Below are 18,663 nucleotides of genomic sequence, written 5' to 3' on the forward strand. Positions count from 1 at the left end.
TAGGATGTGAAACAACATGCAGGTCAGATGTCACTGTATATCAGAGCGCTAGGCTAGTGTAGAGAAGGCTAAAATGAGGTTTGGCCAATGCACGGAAGAAACCAAAAGCCATGGATGCAGTACATCGATTTGGTGAAGAGAAGAAGTGAAGAGGAAGCGTTGAGTGAATAGATGAAGCACACTCTGAACGATGTCCAGAGAGCAAATGATCTGCCGAAGTTTTTCTTTGTCCCGACAGGAGGGCGAATCTACAGAGCGTGTTTGGTGTTGGCGTCTTCATGGAAACCATCAGGAAGCAGCAGACGGTCCGGACCGAGGAAGGGAGGACCACTCAGTCATGCTGACGACACCAACGAGACGTGAACATCCAGAGTTCCCCCTGAATCCATCCGTTGCACTGCAGGAGGAAACGACTCTTGCCAAACTGATCCAGAGATGCAGACAGGAAGTCTGATCAGAAAGAGGTGGTGAGAGATTGAATCACACTCATTTTAAGATCCGTGAGGAAGAGACCCTCACAGTGTAACGCAGGACAAGAACACTGACAGTGAAGCTGAATCACTTTTCAAGAAGATTTGCTGATGGACAAGGAACGAGAACGAGACTGACTTAACACCGAGAACAGTTTGCATTTTCCAAAGTGTAATCTGTTTGAATGTTTGTCTAGAGATGTGTGACTAGAAGAACGTCATAAAGTAATCTATGCAGATTAGGAGAGTTTCATAGGAGTAGTTAACCAACACCTGGTATCGTTATACTGTATTAATTGCAACTGTCAGTAATTTATGATTAAGTGGAGAAGCGTACGATGCAATTAGAATCCTAAAATAGATTAAATAACACTAATGAGCAGGATGTAGATTTAAATTCATAAACTAAATTTAACTAAACCATTGCTATTTGGTATTCCAATAGGCATGAAATTAATAGAAAGATAGGTTAACAATTATACTAAAATAGAAGTAAGTCTACAACAACGTAAAAGTGTATAAGCATATGACTTTTGATAACATTAGAGTAAGTAAAAGTAGCTAAATTATAGTGACAAGTTGAGTTAATAAGACAGTAAAAGATTGTTATGATTATCCATCCATAGTATAGACATTGTAATAATTTAATTTAGAGTTCAGAATGTTCCAGATGTGTTAAAACTTTGGAGCAATAAAGATAAAATAATCATGTCACTGTTTTCAAATTACAGTATAGAAAAGATAATGCTGGTAAAATGTTAAAGTAATTCAAACTAGGAGAAACATCGGTAATGCGCTAACGTAGGATTTGTGAATAAAGGGTTTGACGGTAACATTTAGATTGTGGAAATGAATGTTGATTGTTTTTGTGCTGATTTGATTTTATGTTTTTTCATGTTTGTTTTCCTTGTTGACGAGGAATGAGATGTTTGACATTGTATTAGGAGGATTGTTAAAATGCCTGAATTGGGGGTCATTAAGATAATCGCAGGTGCAGCTGGATTGTGGAAGGAATTTTCCCGACTGAAAGAAGTTTGGATTTGAAGAAGAATTATGCAAAATACGGGTTTTTCGCCTTCCTCCCTGATTCAGGTCAGGTCATGAATGTAAGAACTCAGATCATGAATGTAATAACTCAGGTATTGATTTTGATTGTACTGATTTTGTTCTGTGATTGTTTTCTGATAGTTTAGTCCAAGCATGTTTAGTTAACCCTGAATGTTTTGTAGAAACCAGAAGAATGTTACAGTTTTACAATGAAAATACAGGAGGGAATTTTAGGGTTATTTGCTAATTTTCAATGTAATGTAACTGTTAGGTGAAGAACAGTCCCATCTGGTGGGCAGCGATGTTTGCGCCCTAAAAGTATTGTGATGTCACTGGGTCAAGAGGTGGAGCTACGAAGGTGATAAATAAACATGTTCCGGAAAGCGGAACGGAGTGGGTTTTGGAGGAGCGCGCCAGACCATTCGGTCTTGGCTGCGTCAGAGAGAAAGAATCCTTACCTCTGCCTGATTCATTTCGATGCGTTTGAAAATAATTACAACAATGTTAGAGACTTTATCCCCAACACCAGGCCCAACCCTGCTTAGCTTCCGAGATCGGATGAGATCGGGCGTGTTCAGAGTGGTATGGCCGTAGACGAAAGCCGCGGCGAAAAGGACAGTATATAAACACGACTGTCCAAACTTGGCGGACCGCCGTGTATTAAAAAAAAAAAAAAACTTTCCCAGCGGGCGTCACCTTGTATCTCCGCCTGTCACGCGGAAGACCGGGGTTCGGTTCCCCGACGGGGAGATGTTCTTTGTATCCAGGCATCCGGCGTAAATATTTTCCAAAGAAATTAAGCATGCAATCAACTTCTTGATCAATCTTGGAACACATTTAATTCTGAGATCCGTCCTGTCTCGATACAAAAAAGGTTCATTCTTTGCTGTCCAATCACAGCTGTTCAATCACTGATCAAAGATCAAATTAAAAGATGATGAACATCAAAGATACAAATCAAATAAAAGATGATGAACATCAAAGATACAGATCAAATAAACGATGATGAACATCAAAGATACAGATCAAATAAAAGATGTTGAACATCAAAGATACAAATCAAACCATACAGGGCAATGCAGCCTCATGGTAGTACCGGTAGTGCGGTTAGCAGGAGCTAGCGTAGCATTGCTAGTATCTCCCTTGTGCCGGTCTCAAGCCCGGATAAATGCAGAGCGTTGCATCAGGAATGGTGTGGTGTTGGTTGGAAATAAGAAGGCAGTAGCAGTTCCAACCACTTAACTTTATCAGAACATCTTTAGTACATCTTTAGTACATCTTTAGTACATCTTTAGTGCATCTTTAGTACATCTTGAGTACAACTCGCACTGGAACATCAACTCTGCATTCTTCTTCTCTCATTCTCTCTCTCGCTCCTCTCGTTTCTTCTGCAGTCCCTATTTCTCAGCATCAGAGTACTTTCGCCCTCTTGTGGCGAAAGCATAGAACACAAAAAATGGCATCCGGCGAAAATATTTTCCAAAAGAATTATTCATGCATTAAACTTCTTGATCTTGATCAATCTTGGAATACATTTAATTCTGAAATCAATCCTGTCTGGATACAAAAAAGGTCCAATCTCTGCTGTCCAATCGCAGCTGTTCAGTCACTGATCAAAGATCAAATTAAAAGATGATGAACATCAAATATACAGATCAAATAAAATATCTAAAAATCAAAGGAAGCACAATTTTATATATATAATCACACATGGTCATTTTACTCTGGCGTCATCCATGCTTGTGTCATTAAAAATAAATAAATAAATAAAATCAACCTATGAAATCAATCAACTGCTCAAGGAAAGTCATCAATCACAAGTGTTCAAATTGACAACCATCTTGATTTCCGACTTTTGGATGAAAAAATTCCATTTTGTTTGCCCGCAGCCTCAGGGATGAGGAAAAGCTTACGGCACCTGGTATTCCCAGGCGGTCTCCCATCCAAGTACTAACCAGGCCCGACCCTGCTTAGCTTCCGAGATCGGACGAGATCAGGCGTGTTCAGAGTGGTATGGCCGTAGACGAAAGCCGTGGCGAAAAGGACAGTATATAAACACGACTGTCCATACTTTCCCAGCGGGCGTCACCTTGCTCGTCTGTCTTCCTCGTTAGTATAGTGGACAGTACCTCCGCCCGTCACGCGGAAGACCGGGGTTCGATTCCCCGACGGGGAGGTGTTCTTTGTATCCAGGCATCCGGCGTAAATATTTTCCAAATAAATTAAGCATGCAATCAACTTCTTGATCAATCTTGGAACACATTTAATTCTGAGATCCATCCTGTCTCGATACAAAAAAGGTTCATTCTTTGCTGTCCAATCACAGCTGTTCAATCACTGATCAAAGATCAAATTAAAAGATGATGAACATCAAAGATACAAATCAAATAAAAGATGATGAACATCAAAGATACAGATCAAATAAAAGATGATGAACATCAAAGATACAGATCAAATAAAAGATGTTGAACATCAAAGATTACAAATCAAACCATACAGGGCAATGCAGCCTCATGGTATTACCGGTAGTGCGGTTAGCAGGAGCTAACGTAGCATTGCTAGTATCTCCCTTGTGCCGGTCTCAAGCCCGGATAAATGCAGAGAGTTGCATCAGGAATGGTGTGGTGTTGGTTGGAAATAAGAAGGCAGTAGCAGTTCCAACCACTTAACTTTATCAGAACATCTTTAGTACATCTTTAGTACACCTTTAGTACATCTTTAGTACATCTTTAATGCATCTTTAGTACATCTTTAGTGCATCTTTAGTGCATCTTTAGCACATCTTTAGTACATCTTTAGTGCATCTTTAGTACATCTTTAGTACATCCTTAGTACATCTTTAGTACATCTTTAGTGCATCTTTAGTGCATCTTTAGTACATCTTTAGTACATCTTCAGTGCATCTTTAGTATAGATAGATTTAGACCGACCCCATTTCTGACAACAAGACTTTCAGTCCTGGTTCATCTCAGAATATCACCCACACTGATTTCCAGTCAGCATGCAACAGTCGTTGGTTTTACATAAGGCAGAAGGAGGGTGCACCGTTCCTGGCAGCTCTGTAATACCAGGTCAATGCGTAGAGCGAGTGAGGCAAGCCCCTTTCTCAGCTCCCAGTTCTAAAAATCTGCTTAATATGGTATCCTCTAATAGAGGACATATCAGATATTAAACTGATAAGAACAGATTTTTTTTTTTTCTTTCGAAAAGTTTTATTGACACTTAATACTCATATATACATTCATATAATTCTTTTCACATAGTATGTGTACACAATTCTGTAAAAACACATCTAAGACATTAAAATTCTGCCTTAAAAGAGGTTATACAGATAAAAGTGTTTGTGAAAAGATAATCTTATACAAGTTAAAACTGTGTCAAATATCCTTAAAACAGTCTTTAAAAGAGGAGTGCATTGTTTAAAAGGCTCTGCTGATCTTTCAGTTTGTGCCGGAGCGCAGTGAGTCCCTACCAAGGGGAACTCATCCTGCTCCTCCAAACAGCCGGTCTGTCGGGGTCCTGCCCCGGTGCCCAGAGGAGATCCCCCGCCCTCGTGCTCCTTCCCGCCTGCCTCACCCGGAGAGCCAGGCCGCCGCTGCTGTGTCCTTATTTTCGTGGGTCCAGCTCCTTTGTCCGAATGGGCACAGAGGCGATTCTTCTTTGTGGCTGCGTCCGCAGCCTTCCGCCTGCAGCTTCAGCTGCTTTGACGGTTGCTGCCGCCATCCGGAACGCAGCCACGGGGGGGATCTGCATGTGCTTCCTTACCAGCAAGTTTCTGGAGGTCCAGATGGCGTCTTTGATGGCGGTGATGGCGAGCCACTGCTTTGCATGTTCTTTTGCAGGCACTTGTTTTCGGTTCACTCCGTAGAGGACCAGTTGTGCAGTGAGGACCTCCCTTGCTGGCAAGTACGGGAAATTCAAGGAGCTGGCCATTTCCCACAGGTCCACAGCAGCGCCGCACTCCCAGAGCAGATGCCTCACCGACTCCGGGGTGCCACAACCCGGTCGGGGGCAGATTGACAGTCTTGCCATTCCCCGGGAGTGCATTACGGACCTGACCGGGAGGATCTCGTGGGCCACCATCCAGGACAGATCCCGGAGCTTGTTTGAAAGAGCAGGATGGTTCACGTTGCGCCAAACTGTTTGGGGTTCGCCGAGTGCAAGCCCCTGCACTGGACTCACCGGCTCGCGCTCCTGCACAACACATAAAAGAGAGCGATGGCTGGTTAAAACCGACAACTTCTCATGTTCCAGATTAAAATTCTTTAGGAAATTTTTCATCGCAGTGTAGGCTGGTGGCAGGTTAAAAGACACAGGAACTTTAAGATCAGTGGGTAAAATCTTTAAGTGTCTGAGGTAGGACCCCATCCAGAAGCGTGCCATGGCCGCAGTTTTTGGGTTTCTGGATGGGGCTGTGGCTGCTCCAATGTGCGCTGTGGCGTACAAGGTCGTTAAAAACAAGGTCAGGTCTGGAACCCCCTTGCCTCCTTTCTCCTTTGGCCTTTTTACCACACCTCTCCTCAACCTTTCCCACTTGGATCCCCATAAAAAATAAAAAATGGCTCGTTCCAGGTCTAAAATCACTCTCCTCGGAGGGGTAAAAACAGAACTGACCAATAAAAGCAAAGGTAAAATCACGGCTTTAATGATTAAAACCTTCCCTTCCATAGTCAGTTCCCTTAGTCCCCAATACCCCAGTCTCTGCCTAACTTTCCCTACCACGTCTGGCCAATTTGTATGCCCTCCCCCATCCCTGTCAAATTTAATCCCCAGAATCTTTTGGTCAGTCTGAGTCACAGTCAGGGGCAGTCCTGTACATTCAGTCGGTGTCCAAGGGCCATAAAATTGGGCTAGCGTCTTGCTTCTGTTCAGTTTGGAACCAGAAGCCCGCCCAAACCAGTCAGTCAAGTCCAGGGTCCGGTTGACAGATAAAAGGTCAGTGCATAAAACGTTGATGTCATCCATGTATAAAACGCATTTGCTGCTCAGTCCCCCGGACCCTGGTACTACCACCCCGTGGATTCGTGGGTCCCTTCTCAAGACCTGTGCCAGCGGTTCGATGCAGATTACATAGAGGAGAGCGGATAACGGACAACCCTGACGGACACCGCAGTTAATCTCCACTGCTTTTGTAAGATCCCCGTTAACCATGAATTTGCTGGTGATGTCTTTGTACAGCAATCCCACCCAAGCAATAAACCTCCCTGGAAACCCCATTTTTTGCAGTACCTGGAACAGGTACTGGTGCGAGACCCGATCGAAGGCTTTCTCAAAATCTAGGTTTAAAACAACCAACCGAATATTCCTGTCTCTCGCAAAACAGATGGTGTCTCGGATCAGTACGAGGCTGTCGGTGATCTTCCTCCCCGGGACGGCACAGGCTTGATCCGGGTGAATCAAGTCTTCTAAAACAAGGGACATCCGAACTGCTAAAAGTTTGCTAAAAAGTTTACAGTCAAAGTTTAAAAGCGTGATTGGTCTCCAGTTTCTAATGTCAGTCTTGTCTTTGTTTTTAAATAGGAGGGTCACTATCCCTGTCCTAAAACTGTCAGGTAGCCGATCTAGTCGTTCGAATTCCATAAAAACAGTCAGTAAGTCAGGTGCTAAAAGATCCCAAAATGTCAAATAAAATTCCAAGGGAAGTCCGTCTTGTCCTGGGGACTTCCCTCTCGTAAAAGCTTGTATGGATTTATTTAACTCAAGCATGTTAAAATCTTGGGATAAAAGCACACTGTCACTTAAAACCTGTTCAGTGGAATCTCAAACTTCATTCAAGGTGTCAATAAAAACAGTTTTTTCTCTATACAATTCAGAATAAAAACTTTCTATGTGCTCTCGTATTTCTTTGGAAGTATTAAAAGTGCATCCATTAGGGTCCTTTAGTTTTAAAATTGCCCCTCTTTTATTTAAAATCTTTTTAAAGAAGTATCGCGTGCACTTTTCCCCTTCCTCTAGCTGCTTCTCCCTGCTTCTTAAAATGACACCTTTACTGTTGTTATCTGCTAAAATTGACATTTCACGCTTAATATATTTTACCTCCTCACTAAAATCCAAACCTTGTAAAGTTAGTCTAAAATAACGCTGCAGTCTTTTCTGCAGTCCCATCATGCATCTGTTTTCCCTATCTTTCCTTCTCTTACCTGCCTGCCTAAAGAAAGTCTGGGTCCTTTTTTTAACCATTTCCCACCATAGTGCTCGTGTATCGTAGAAGTCTTGAGGGTCTGCCACATTGTGTACTGCTCCCTGTACTGACTAACTAACTCCCTATCTTCTAGAAGGGAGCAGTTGAGCTTCCACAGACCCGTCCCTACAGTCACACCTGAAGAGAGTGAGAGGGTGCAGGTCAGCATCGAGTGATCTGAGAAGAAAACAGGGATTAATCTAGCATCGGTGGGTGGGCAACCCCGGGTAAAAATGTAATCGATGCGAGAGGCTCTGGTGCCGTCACCACTGGTCCAGGTGAAGCCCTCCTCTCTGGGATGCATGGATTTAAAGCAGTCAGTCAGCTTAAAATCCTTGCAAAAATTCGTACCTGTTGTTTTTGTCATTAAAACCATAAACATTTAAGAGGTTAAAATCCTGTTCCATAAAAGTCAAATGTGCTAAAAGTGCCCGACCGTGTCTCACCACAGTGCTGCCCTTCACCACAATCTGAGGATTTTTTACTAAAATGGCCACTCCGTCATTCTTGTTTTCGTCTGATCCGCTCCATATGGACGGGAGTGGCCACATCTCCTCCCACTGCGTGTACCTCTTTAAAAACGGAAGGTTGCATTCTTGAATTAAAAACACATCTGACTTAAAATTGTAAAGGAAGGATAAAATACTCTGTGCCCTCACCCTCGACTTCACACTCCTGACATTAATTGTCGTGAAGGTGAGGGTCATGAATATAGTTATTAAAAACAGGTACAACATTTTAAAAGACAATAAATAATTAAAACACTAAACCTAGTCGTACGTGTCCGCCAATATTGTAACAGGATCTCATGTCATAATATCCTCACAGTCGGGAGGTGAACTTCGAGATCCTGTCCTCCGGAAAGCAATATCTGCTCGCCGTTCCAATGGAGTTGATTGCAGTGCAATTGTTAGGAAGGAACACTGACCTGGTGAACCGGAGGGGGGGGGGTTCGTCCTGCTCCACAGAGGAACTGTGAGAGCCTGGCTCAGCCCTTCCCCTCTTCTCCAAGGCTTCCTCAGCCTCAGAGCTCGACAGTTCTGACGCAGTCCTCTTATAACAGGGCTGGGCATTGGAGAGGCAGGTTTCACCGGACCCCTCTTCACTCACTGTGATAAGACTTCCAGTGGAGTCCTCACCGGAAGAGCTAGGTCCAGCTCCACCATCTGCCTGACTCTCCCCAGCAGGCTCCCCAGCTGCCTGGCTCGCCACGGCAGGCTCCTCAGCTCCCTCTGCTGGGTTGAGTTCAGGCCCCTCCCCTTTTCCCGCCTCACCGGGCTCTCCTCCAATCACCAGTTTTGGCGGGAAGTTTGAATTTCCCAGCCCCGCCTCTTCAATCAGCACTTTGCCGCCATTTTCCGCAGGTGTGTCGGTCATTGTCGGTCTGGCTTTCAATTTGTTGGCAAACGAGTTTGGGCAATCTCTGAAGAGATGGGTAGTGACTACACAGAGATTACACTTTCTGCCATTGGTACATTCCTCAAAAGTATGCCCAATCTCTCTACATTTACCACAAATGATGTGCGGACACGCCTCAGCAAGGTGCCCATGCTCACCACACTTGTGGCACAGCTTGGGCTGTCCTTGATAGTGGATGTAGCCCCGGTCGTTTCCCAGGACTATCATGGACGGGAGATGCTTCAGCCCTGGAAGCCCTGAGGGTCCTCCCATTGTTGAATGGGGACCCTCCAGGCACAGTTCCAAATGCCATCCACATCCCTCACTTTGGTAGCCTGTCCTTTGACCGTGCAGTATCTACCCAGCCAAACCAAAATGTCTCCTGCGTTCACCATTTCATTGAACATCCTGACAATAACCGTTTTAAGGCTATTGTCAGTCAGTTTCTCAATTTCGAACACAGAGAACTGGGTCTTCACATTTTCATACTTCATCCAAAACTGTTTCAATAATAAATCAGACATAAAACTTACATCAAAACCTTTGTTAAAAGGGAGGGTCAAAATACAATGGAGGTCATCTGGCTGAAAACCTAGGGCCTGCTGGATTAGCTTCCTGGAGAAGTCTAGCCGCGACATCCCCAGGAGCCTCCCAGCCTCCTCCCTGAATTTAAAATGCACACTGTGGTGCCTCCGCATGCCGGCATGTGCAGCCGACATGGCGAGAGGCACCACTAAAAACAATAAATTAGCTAAAAACAGGTAAAATACAATGTAAAATATAAAAGATGTTAAAACTTACCTTGAGGTAGACCTAAAGTGCAAGTGGGAAAAATGCAAATGAGCAAGTAATGTGCAAAATACAACAAAGTGACGCAGAAACAGAACAATGTCCTCCTCTCAAGCTAAGGGATTTTTCCAATAATTTGGAAAGACCTTACTGCCAAGGAGTGATCACTGTCTTAGCCAAAACGCCGAGAAGGCCGGTGGTTCCAACATTAAGAACCACCGTGCAATGCTGCTTTGCTTTGATGTTATGCTTTGAGTTCACAATGGTTTGGTATTGTGTAATGCCTGTATGCTTTGATGTTTTGAAACTCTGGACGTTTTCCCTTTTCCCGTATGCGTGTATCCCGGCATGCTACGTGTATCCCGGCATGCTACGTGTTTGTGTGTATGCAGCGAGAGAGAGAGAGAACCCACGTTATTCACAATGGACCCCAAAACAGGAGAAAAGAAGAGGAAGAGACTTATTCTGGCCATAGAAACAAAGAAAGAGATAATAGAAAGGTATGAAAAGGGGATGCGCTTGAGTGATCTCGCAAAAGAATATGGCCGTAATATATCCACAATCGGCACGATAATAAAACAAAAGGAAGCCCTAAAAGCTACGGTTCCTTCCAAAGGCCTCTCTGTCATTTCCAAGAGGCGGTCAGCAGCGAACGACGAGATGGAGAGGTTGTTGCTCATGTGGATAAAAGATAAAGAGATCGCTGGTGACACAGTGACGGAGGCCATAATTTGCGCAAAAGCAATCGCCATTTTTACCGACATAGCGAAGGAGGACACAGGCGAAGGAAATTCGGCACAAGGACCACACCCGGAGTTTAAGGCATCGCGTGGGTGGTTCGAGAAGTTTAAAAGGAGGACTGGACTTCACTCTGTTGTTCGCCATGGCGAGGCATCTAGCGCCGACCACGAAGCGGCCGCCGAATTTGTACAAAAATTCACACAATTAATGATCGATGAGGACTACGGTGCACAGCAAGTTTTTAATTGTGATGAGACGGGCCTTTTTTGGAAAAAGATGCCACGCCGCACCTTCATTACAATGGAGGAGAAGAAAATGCCGGGCCACAAGCCCATGAAGGACCGCCTTACGCTCGCCCTTTGCGCCAATGCCAGCGGGGACTGCAAAATCAAGCCCCTGCTGGTGTACCACTCCGAAAATCCCAGAGCATTCAAGGCTCACAAAATAATAAAAGAAAAACTTAATGTGCTATGGAGGGCAAATGCCAAGGCCTGGGTCACCCGACAATATTTTGTTGAATGGGTTAATTTGGTTTTTGGCCCTGCTGTTAAGGGGTACCTAGAGGAGAACAATCTCCCCTACAAGTGCCTCCTCATTCTTGATAATGCCCCTGTCCACCCGCCCGGCCTTGAAGATGATATCCTGGAGGAGTTTTCGTTTATTAAGGTGCTGTACCTCCCACCTAACACCACCTCTATCCTCCAGCCCATGGACCAACAAGTCATTGCAAACTTTAAAAAACTCTACACAAAAAACCTGTTCAGGAGATGTTTTGACATCACTGAAAACACCCAGCTTACTCTTCGTGAGTTTTGGAAGGAGCACTTCGACATTGTTGTTTGTCTCAAGATGATCGACATGGCCTGGCAGGAGGTGACCACACGTAGCCTTAATGCAGCTTGGACAAAGCTGTGGCCTGATGCAGTTGCCCCACTACATGTTGAGGGGCTCGAGGTGGACAGTGAAGTTGACCAAATTATTTCGCTGGGACAGGGCATGGGTCTTGAGGTGGATGAGGAGGACATCAACGAGCTGATTCAGGAGCACGAGGAGCTGTCCACGAAGGAGCTGCAAGAATTGGAGGCGATGCAGCACACCGCTGTGCAGGAGGAGTTCAGAGACGAGGAGGAGGAGGACGCAGCCATCATTCCATCAGCCCAAATTAAAGACATTTTAGCGAAATTCCATGAAGTCTCGGAATTTGTGGAAAAGAATCACCCGGAAAAAGTTCTGACAAGTCGGGCTATTGCTCACTATGATGATGTCTGCCTCGGACATTTCCGACAGATTGTCAAAAGCCGGCAAAAGCAGACGTCATTGGATCAGTACTTCAAGAAACGCGACGCAGGAAACACCGCAAAGGACCAATAAACACAGAGGACAAAAAATAACAGCTAAACGGTAAATTAATATTTTTATTATTTTCTTTATTCTTTGGATTTTTTACATGATGTGCCTCTCGTTTTATGTTTATTGTGCGGTAATCTAATTTTAGCGTGTATTTGTTTCATGTTCTGATGCGCTTTTATGTTTTAATAAAAAAAATCAAACTTTTGCGTGGCTTGGAACGGATTAGTGCATTTACATTCAAAACGCGTCTCTACTTACGAAGTTTTCACGTTACGAAGCTAGTCCCGGAACGGATTAAATTCGTAAGCTGAGGTACCACTGTATATGTGTAGAATCGCTAAATGCTGTTCCAGTAGCCATAATAACTAGTTATAACGGTGATGATTTTGTGAATCAGGTGGTAGGATGTGAAACAACATGCAGGTCAGATGTCACTGTATATCAGAGCGCTAGGCTAGTGTAGAGAAGGCTAAAATGAGGTTTGGCCAATGCACGGAAGAAACCAAAAGCCATGGATGCAGTACATCGATTTGGTGAAGAGAAGAAGTGAAGAGGAAGCGTTGAGTGAATAGATGAAGCACACTCTGAACGATGTCCAGAGAGCAAATGATCTGCCGAAGTTTTTCTTTGTCCCGACAGGAGGGCGAATCTACAGAGCGTGTTTGGTGTTGGCGTCTTCATGGAAACCATCAGGAAGCAGCAGACGGTCCGGACCGAGGAAGGGAGGACCACTCAGTCATGCTGACGACACCAACGAGACGTGAACATCCAGAGTTCCCCCTGAATCCATCCGTTGCACTGCAGGAGGAAACGACTCTTGCCAAACTGATCCAGAGATGCAGACAGGAAGTCTGATCAGAAAGAGGTGGTGAGAGATTGAATCACACTCATTTTAAGATCCGTGAGGAAGAGACCCTCACAGTGTAACGCAGGACAAGAACACTGACAGTGAAGCTGAATCACTTTTCAAGAAGATTTGCTGATGGACAAGGAACGAGAACGAGACTGACTTAACACCGAGAACAGTTTGCATTTTCCAAAGTGTAATCTGTTTGAATGTTTGTCTAGAGATGTGTGACTAGAAGAACGTCATAAAGTAATCTATGCAGATTAGGAGAGTTTCATAGGAGTAGTTAACCAACACCTGGTATCGTTATACTGTATTAATTGCAACTGTCAGTAATTTATGATTAAGTGGAGAAGCGTACGATGCAATTAGAATCCTAAAATAGATTAAATAACACTAATGAGCAGGATGTAGATTTAAATTCATAAACTAAATTTAACTAAACCATTGCTATTTGGTATTCCAATAGGCATGAAATTAATAGAAAGATAGGTTAACAATTATACTAAAATAGAAGTAAGTCTACAACAACGTAAAAGTGTATAAGCATATGACTTTTGATAACATTAGAGTAAGTAAAAGTAGCTAAATTATAGTGACAAGTTGAGTTAATAAGACAGTAAAAGATTGTTATGATTATCCATCCATAGTATAGACATTGTAATAATTTAATTTAGAGTTCAGAATGTTCCAGATGTGTTAAAACTTTGGAGCAATAAAGATAAAATAATCATGTCACTGTTTTCAAATTACAGTATAGAAAAGATAATGCTGGTAAAATGTTAAAGTAATTCAAACTAGGAGAAACATCGGTAATGCGCTAACGTAGGATTTGTGAATAAAGGGTTTGACGGTAACATTTAGATTGTGGAAATGAATGTTGATTGTTTTTGTGCTGATTTGATTTTATGTTTTTTCATGTTTGTTTTCCTTGTTGACGAGGAATGAGATGTTTGACATTGTATTAGGAGGATTGTTAAAATGCCTGAATTGGGGGTCATTAAGATAATCGCAGGTGCAGCTGGATTGTGGAAGGAATTTTCCCGACTGAAAGAAGTTTGGATTTGAAGAAGAATTATGCAAAATACGGGTTTTTCGCCTTCCTCCCTGATTCAGGTCAGGTCATGAATGTAAGAACTCAGATCATGAATGTAATAACTCAGGTATTGATTTTGATTGTACTGATTTTGTTCTGTGATTGTTTTCTGATAGTTTAGTCCAAGCATGTTTAGTTAACCCTGAATGTTTTGTAGAAACCAGAAGAATGTTACAGTTTTACAATGAAAATACAGGAGGGAATGATAGGGTTATTTGCTAATTTTCAATTTAATGTAACTGTTAGGTGAAGAACAGTCCCATCTGGTGGGCAGCGATGTTTGCGCCCTAAAAGTATTGTGATGTCACTGGGTCAAGAGGTGGAGCTACGAAGGTGATAAATAAACATGTTCCGGAAAGCGGAACGGAGTGGGTTTTGGAGGAGCGCGCCAGACCATTCGGTCTTGGCTGCGTCAGAGAGAAAGAATCCTTACCTCTGCCTGATTCATTTCGATGCGTTTGAAAATAATTACAACAATGTTAGAGACTTTATCCCCAACACCAGGCCCAACCCTGCTTAGCTTCCGAGATCGGATGAGATCGGGCGTGTTCAGAGTGGTATGGCCGTAGACGAAAGCCGCGGCGAAAAGGACAGTATATAAACACGACTGTCCAAACTTGGCGGACCGCCGTGTATTAAAAAAAAAAAAAAACTTTCCCAGCGGGCGTCACCTTGTATCTCCGCCTGTCACGCGGAAGACCGGGGTTCGGTTCCCCGACGGGGAGATGTTCTTTGTATCCAGGCATCCGGCGTAAATATTTTCCAAAGAAATTAAGCATGCAATCAACTTCTTGATCAATCTTGGAACACATTTAATTCTGAGATCCGTCCTGTCTCGATACAAAAAAGGTTCATTCTTTGCTGTCCAATCACAGCTGTTCAATCACTGATCAAAGATCAAATTAAAAGATGATGAACATCAAAGATACAAATCAAATAAAAGATGATGAACATCAAAGATACAGATCAAATAAACGATGATGAACATCAAAGATACAGATCAAATAAAAGATGTTGAACATCAAAGATACAAATCAAACCATACAGGGCAATGCAGCCTCATGGTAGTACCGGTAGTGCGGTTAGCAGGAGCTAGCGTAGCATTGCTAGTATCTCCCTTGTGCCGGTCTCAAGCCCGGATAAATGCAGAGCGTTGCATCAGGAATGGTGTGGTGTTGGTTGGAAATAAGAAGGCAGTAGCAGTTCCAACCACTTAACTTTATCAGAACATCTTTAGTACATCTTTAGTACATCTTTAGTACATCTTTAGTGCATCTTTAGTACATCTTGAGTACAACTCGCACTGGAACATCAACTCTGCATTCTTCTTCTCTCATTCTCTCTCTCGCTCCTCTCGTTTCTTCTGCAGTCCCTATTTCTCAGCATCAGAGTACTTTCGCCCTCTTGTGGCGAAAGCATAGAACACAAAAAATGGCATCCGGCGAAAATATTTTCCAAAAGAATTATTCATGCATTAAACTTCTTGATCTTGATCAATCTTGGAATACATTTAATTCTGAAATCAATCCTGTCTGGATACAAAAAAGGTCCAATCTCTGCTGTCCAATCGCAGCTGTTCAGTCACTGATCAAAGATCAAATTAAAAGATGATGAACATCAAATATACAGATCAAATAAAATATCTAAAAATCAAAGGAAGCACAATTTTATATATATAATCACACATGGTCATTTTACTCTGGCGTCATCCATGCTTGTGTCATTAAAAATAAATAAATAAATAAAATCAACCTATGAAATCAATCAACTGCTCAAGGAAAGTCATCAATCACAAGTGTTCAAATTGACAACCATCTTGATTTCCGACTTTTGGATGAAAAAATTCCATTTTGTTTGCCCGCAGCCTCAGGGATGAGGAAAAGCTTACGGCACCTGGTATTCCCAGGCGGTCTCCCATCCAAGTACTAACCAGGCCCGACCCTGCTTAGCTTCCGAGATCGGACGAGATCAGGCGTGTTCAGAGTGGTATGGCCGTAGACGAAAGCCGTGGCGAAAAGGACAGTATATAAACACGACTGTCCATACTTTCCCAGCGGGCGTCACCTTGCTCGTCTGTGTCTTCCTCGTTAGTATAGTGGACAGTACCTCCGCCCGTCACGCGGAAGACCGGGGTTCGATTCCCCGACGGGGAGGTGTTCTTTGTATCCAGGCATCCGGCGTAAATATTTTCCAAATAAATTAAGCATGCAATCAACTTCTTGATCAATCTTGGAACACATTTAATTCTGAGATCCATCCTGTCTCGATACAAAAAAGGTTCATTCTTTGCTGTCCAATCACAGCTGTTCAATCACTGATCAAAGATCAAATTAAAAGATGATGAACATCAAAGATACAAATCAAATAAAAGATGATGAACATCAAAGATACAGATCAAATAAAAGATGATGAACATCAAAGATACAGATCAAATAAAAGATGTTGAACATCAAAGATTACAAATCAAACCATACAGGGCAATGCAGCCTCATGGTATTACCGGTAGTGCGGTTAGCAGGAGCTAACGTAGCATTGCTAGTATCTCCCTTGTGCCGGTCTCAAGCCCGGATAAATGCAGAGAGTTGCATCAGGAATGGTGTGGTGTTGGTTGGAAATAAGAAGGCAGTAGCAGTTCCAACCACTTAACTTTATCAGAACATCTTTAGTACATCTTTAGTACACCTTTAGTACATCTTTAGTACATCTTTAATGCATCTTTAGTACATCTTTAGTGCATCTTTAGTGCATCTTTAGCACATCTTTAGTACATCTTTAGTGCATCTTTAGTACATCTTTAGTACATCCTTAGTACATCTTTAGTACATCTTTAGTGCATCTTTAGTGCATCTTTAGTACATCTTTAGTACATCTTCAGTGCATCTTTAGTATAGATAGATTTAGACCGACCCCATTTCTGACAACAAGACTTTCAGTCCTGGTTCATCTCAGAATATCACCCACACTGATTTCCAGTCAGCATGCAACAGTCGTTGGTTTTACATAAGGCAGAAGGAGGGTGCACCGTTCCTGGCAGCTCTGTAATACCAGGTCAATGCGTAGAGCGAGTGAGGCAAGCCCCTTTCTCAGCTCCCAGTTCTAAAAATCTGCTTAATATGGTATCCTCTAATAGAGGACATATCAGATATTAAACTGATAAGAACAGATTTTTTTTTTTCTTTCGAAAAGTTTTATTGACACTTAATACTCATATATACATTCATATAATTCTTTTCACATAGTATGTGTACACAATTCTGTAAAAACACATCTAAGACATTAAAATTCTGCCTTAAAAGAGGTTATACAGATAAAAGTGTTTGTGAAAAGATAATCTTATACAAGTTAAAACTGTGTCAAATATCCTTAAAACAGTCTTTAAAAGAGGAGTGCATTGTTTAAAAGGCTCTGCTGATCTTTCAGTTTGTGCCGGAGCGCAGTGAGTCCCTACCAAGGGGAACTCATCCTGCTCCTCCAAACAGCCGGTCTGTCGGGGTCCTGCCCCGGTGCCCAGAGGAGATCCCCCGCCCTCGTGCTCCTTCCCGCCTGCCTCACCCGGAGAGCCAGGCCGCCGCTGCTGTGTCCTTATTTTCGTGGGTCCAGCTCCTTTGTCCGAATGGGCACAGAGGCGATTCTTCTTTGTGGCTGCGTCCGCAGCCTTCCGCCTGCAGCTTCAGCTGCTTTGACGGTTGCTGCCGCCATCCGGAACGCAGCCACGGGGGGGATCTGCATGTGCTTCCTTACCAGCAAGTTTCTGGAGGTCCAGATGGCGTCTTTGATGGCGGTGATGGCGAGCCACTGCTTTGCATGTTCTTTTGCAGGCACTTGTTTTCGGTTCACTCCGTAGAGGACCAGTTGTGCAGTGAGGACCTCCCTTGCTGGCAAGTACGGGAAATTCAAGGAGCTGGCCATTTCCCACAGGTCCACAGCAGCGCCGCACTCCCAGAGCAGATGCCTCACCGACTCCGGGGTGCCACAACCCGGTCGGGGGCAGATTGACAGTCTTGCCTTTCCCCGGGAGTGCATTACGGACCTGACCGGGAGGATCTCGTGGGCCACCATCCAGGACAGATCCCGGAGCTTGTTTGAAAGAGCAGGATGGTTCACGTTGCGCCAAACTGTTTGGGGTTCGCCGAGTGCAAGCCCCTGCACTGGACTCACCGGCTCGCGCTCCTGCACAACACATAAAAGAGAGCGATGGCTGGTTAAAACCGACAACTTCTCATGTTCCAGATTAAAATTCTTTAGGAAATTTTTCATCGCAGTGTAGGCTGGTGGCAGGTTAAAAGACACAGGAACTTTAAGATCAGTGGGTAAAATCTTTAAGTGTCTGAGGTAGGACCCCATCCAGAAGCGTGCCATGGCCGCAGTTTTTGGGTTTCTGGATGGGGCTGTGGCTGCTCCAATGTGCGCTGTGGCGTACAAGGTCGTTAAAAACAAGGTCAGGTCTGGAACCCCCTTGCCTCCTTTCTCCTTTGGCCTTTTTACCACACCTCTCCTCAACCTTTCCCACTTGGATCCCCATAAAAAATAAAAAATGGCTCGTTCCAGGTCTAAAATCACTCTCCTCGGAGGGGTAAAAACAGAACTGACCAATAAAAGCAAAGGTAAAATCACGGCTTTAATGATTAAAACCTTCCCTTCCATAGTCAGTTCCCTTAGTCCCCAATACCCCAGTCTCTGCCTAACTTTCCCTACCACGTCTGGCCAATTTGTATGCCCTCCCCCATCCCTGTCAAATTTAATC

At 43.6% G+C, this 18,663-nt stretch overlaps 1 protein-coding gene, 4 non-coding genes and 2 pseudogenes across 5 annotated transcripts; 3 read left to right on the plus strand and 4 right to left on the minus strand.

The window, feature by feature from the left end:
* Positions 1 to 3,423: 3,423 nt before the first annotated feature.
* Positions 3,424 to 3,542, minus strand: LOC137914126 (5S ribosomal RNA). Its single transcript, XR_011106406.1, has one exon. It is a non-coding gene; the product is annotated as a 5S ribosomal RNA (ribosomal RNA).
* A 79-nt stretch (positions 3,543 to 3,621) lies between these two features.
* Positions 3,622 to 3,693, plus strand: trnad-guc (transfer RNA aspartic acid (anticodon GUC)). Its single transcript has one exon. It is a non-coding gene; the product is annotated as a tRNA-Asp (tRNA).
* An 858-nt stretch (positions 3,694 to 4,551) lies between these two features.
* Positions 4,552 to 4,731, minus strand: LOC137914129 (U2 spliceosomal RNA; annotated as a pseudogene).
* Positions 4,732 to 10,308: 5,577 nt separating this feature from the next.
* On the plus strand, positions 10,309 to 11,997 carry LOC137914125 (tigger transposable element-derived protein 1-like). The gene has a single exon (XM_068757743.1). The coding sequence runs from the start codon at positions 10,309 to 10,311 to the stop codon at positions 11,995 to 11,997; it is 1,689 nt and encodes a 562-aa protein (XP_068613844.1).
* A 3,803-nt stretch (positions 11,998 to 15,800) lies between these two features.
* On the minus strand, positions 15,801 to 15,919 carry LOC137914132 (5S ribosomal RNA). Its single transcript, XR_011106409.1, has one exon. It is a non-coding gene; the product is annotated as a 5S ribosomal RNA (ribosomal RNA).
* Positions 15,920 to 16,000: 81 nt separating this feature from the next.
* Positions 16,001 to 16,072, plus strand: trnad-guc (transfer RNA aspartic acid (anticodon GUC)). The gene has a single exon. It is a non-coding gene; the product is annotated as a tRNA-Asp (tRNA).
* Positions 16,073 to 16,930: 858 nt separating this feature from the next.
* LOC137914128 (U2 spliceosomal RNA) lies at positions 16,931 to 17,109 on the minus strand (annotated as a pseudogene).
* Between the last annotated feature and the right edge of the window lie 1,554 nt (positions 17,110 to 18,663).

This window comes from Brachionichthys hirsutus, unplaced genomic scaffold (genome assembly GCF_040956055.1).
Source record: "Brachionichthys hirsutus isolate HB-005 unplaced genomic scaffold, CSIRO-AGI_Bhir_v1 contig_306, whole genome shotgun sequence".
Lineage (NCBI taxonomy): Eukaryota > Metazoa > Chordata > Actinopteri > Lophiiformes > Brachionichthyidae > Brachionichthys > Brachionichthys hirsutus.

Excerpts from the sequence above, each read along its gene's own strand:
- LOC137914125 (XM_068757743.1), top strand. The coding sequence starts at position 10,309 with ATGGACCCCAAAACAGGAGAAAAGAAGAGGAAGAGACTTATTCTGGCC.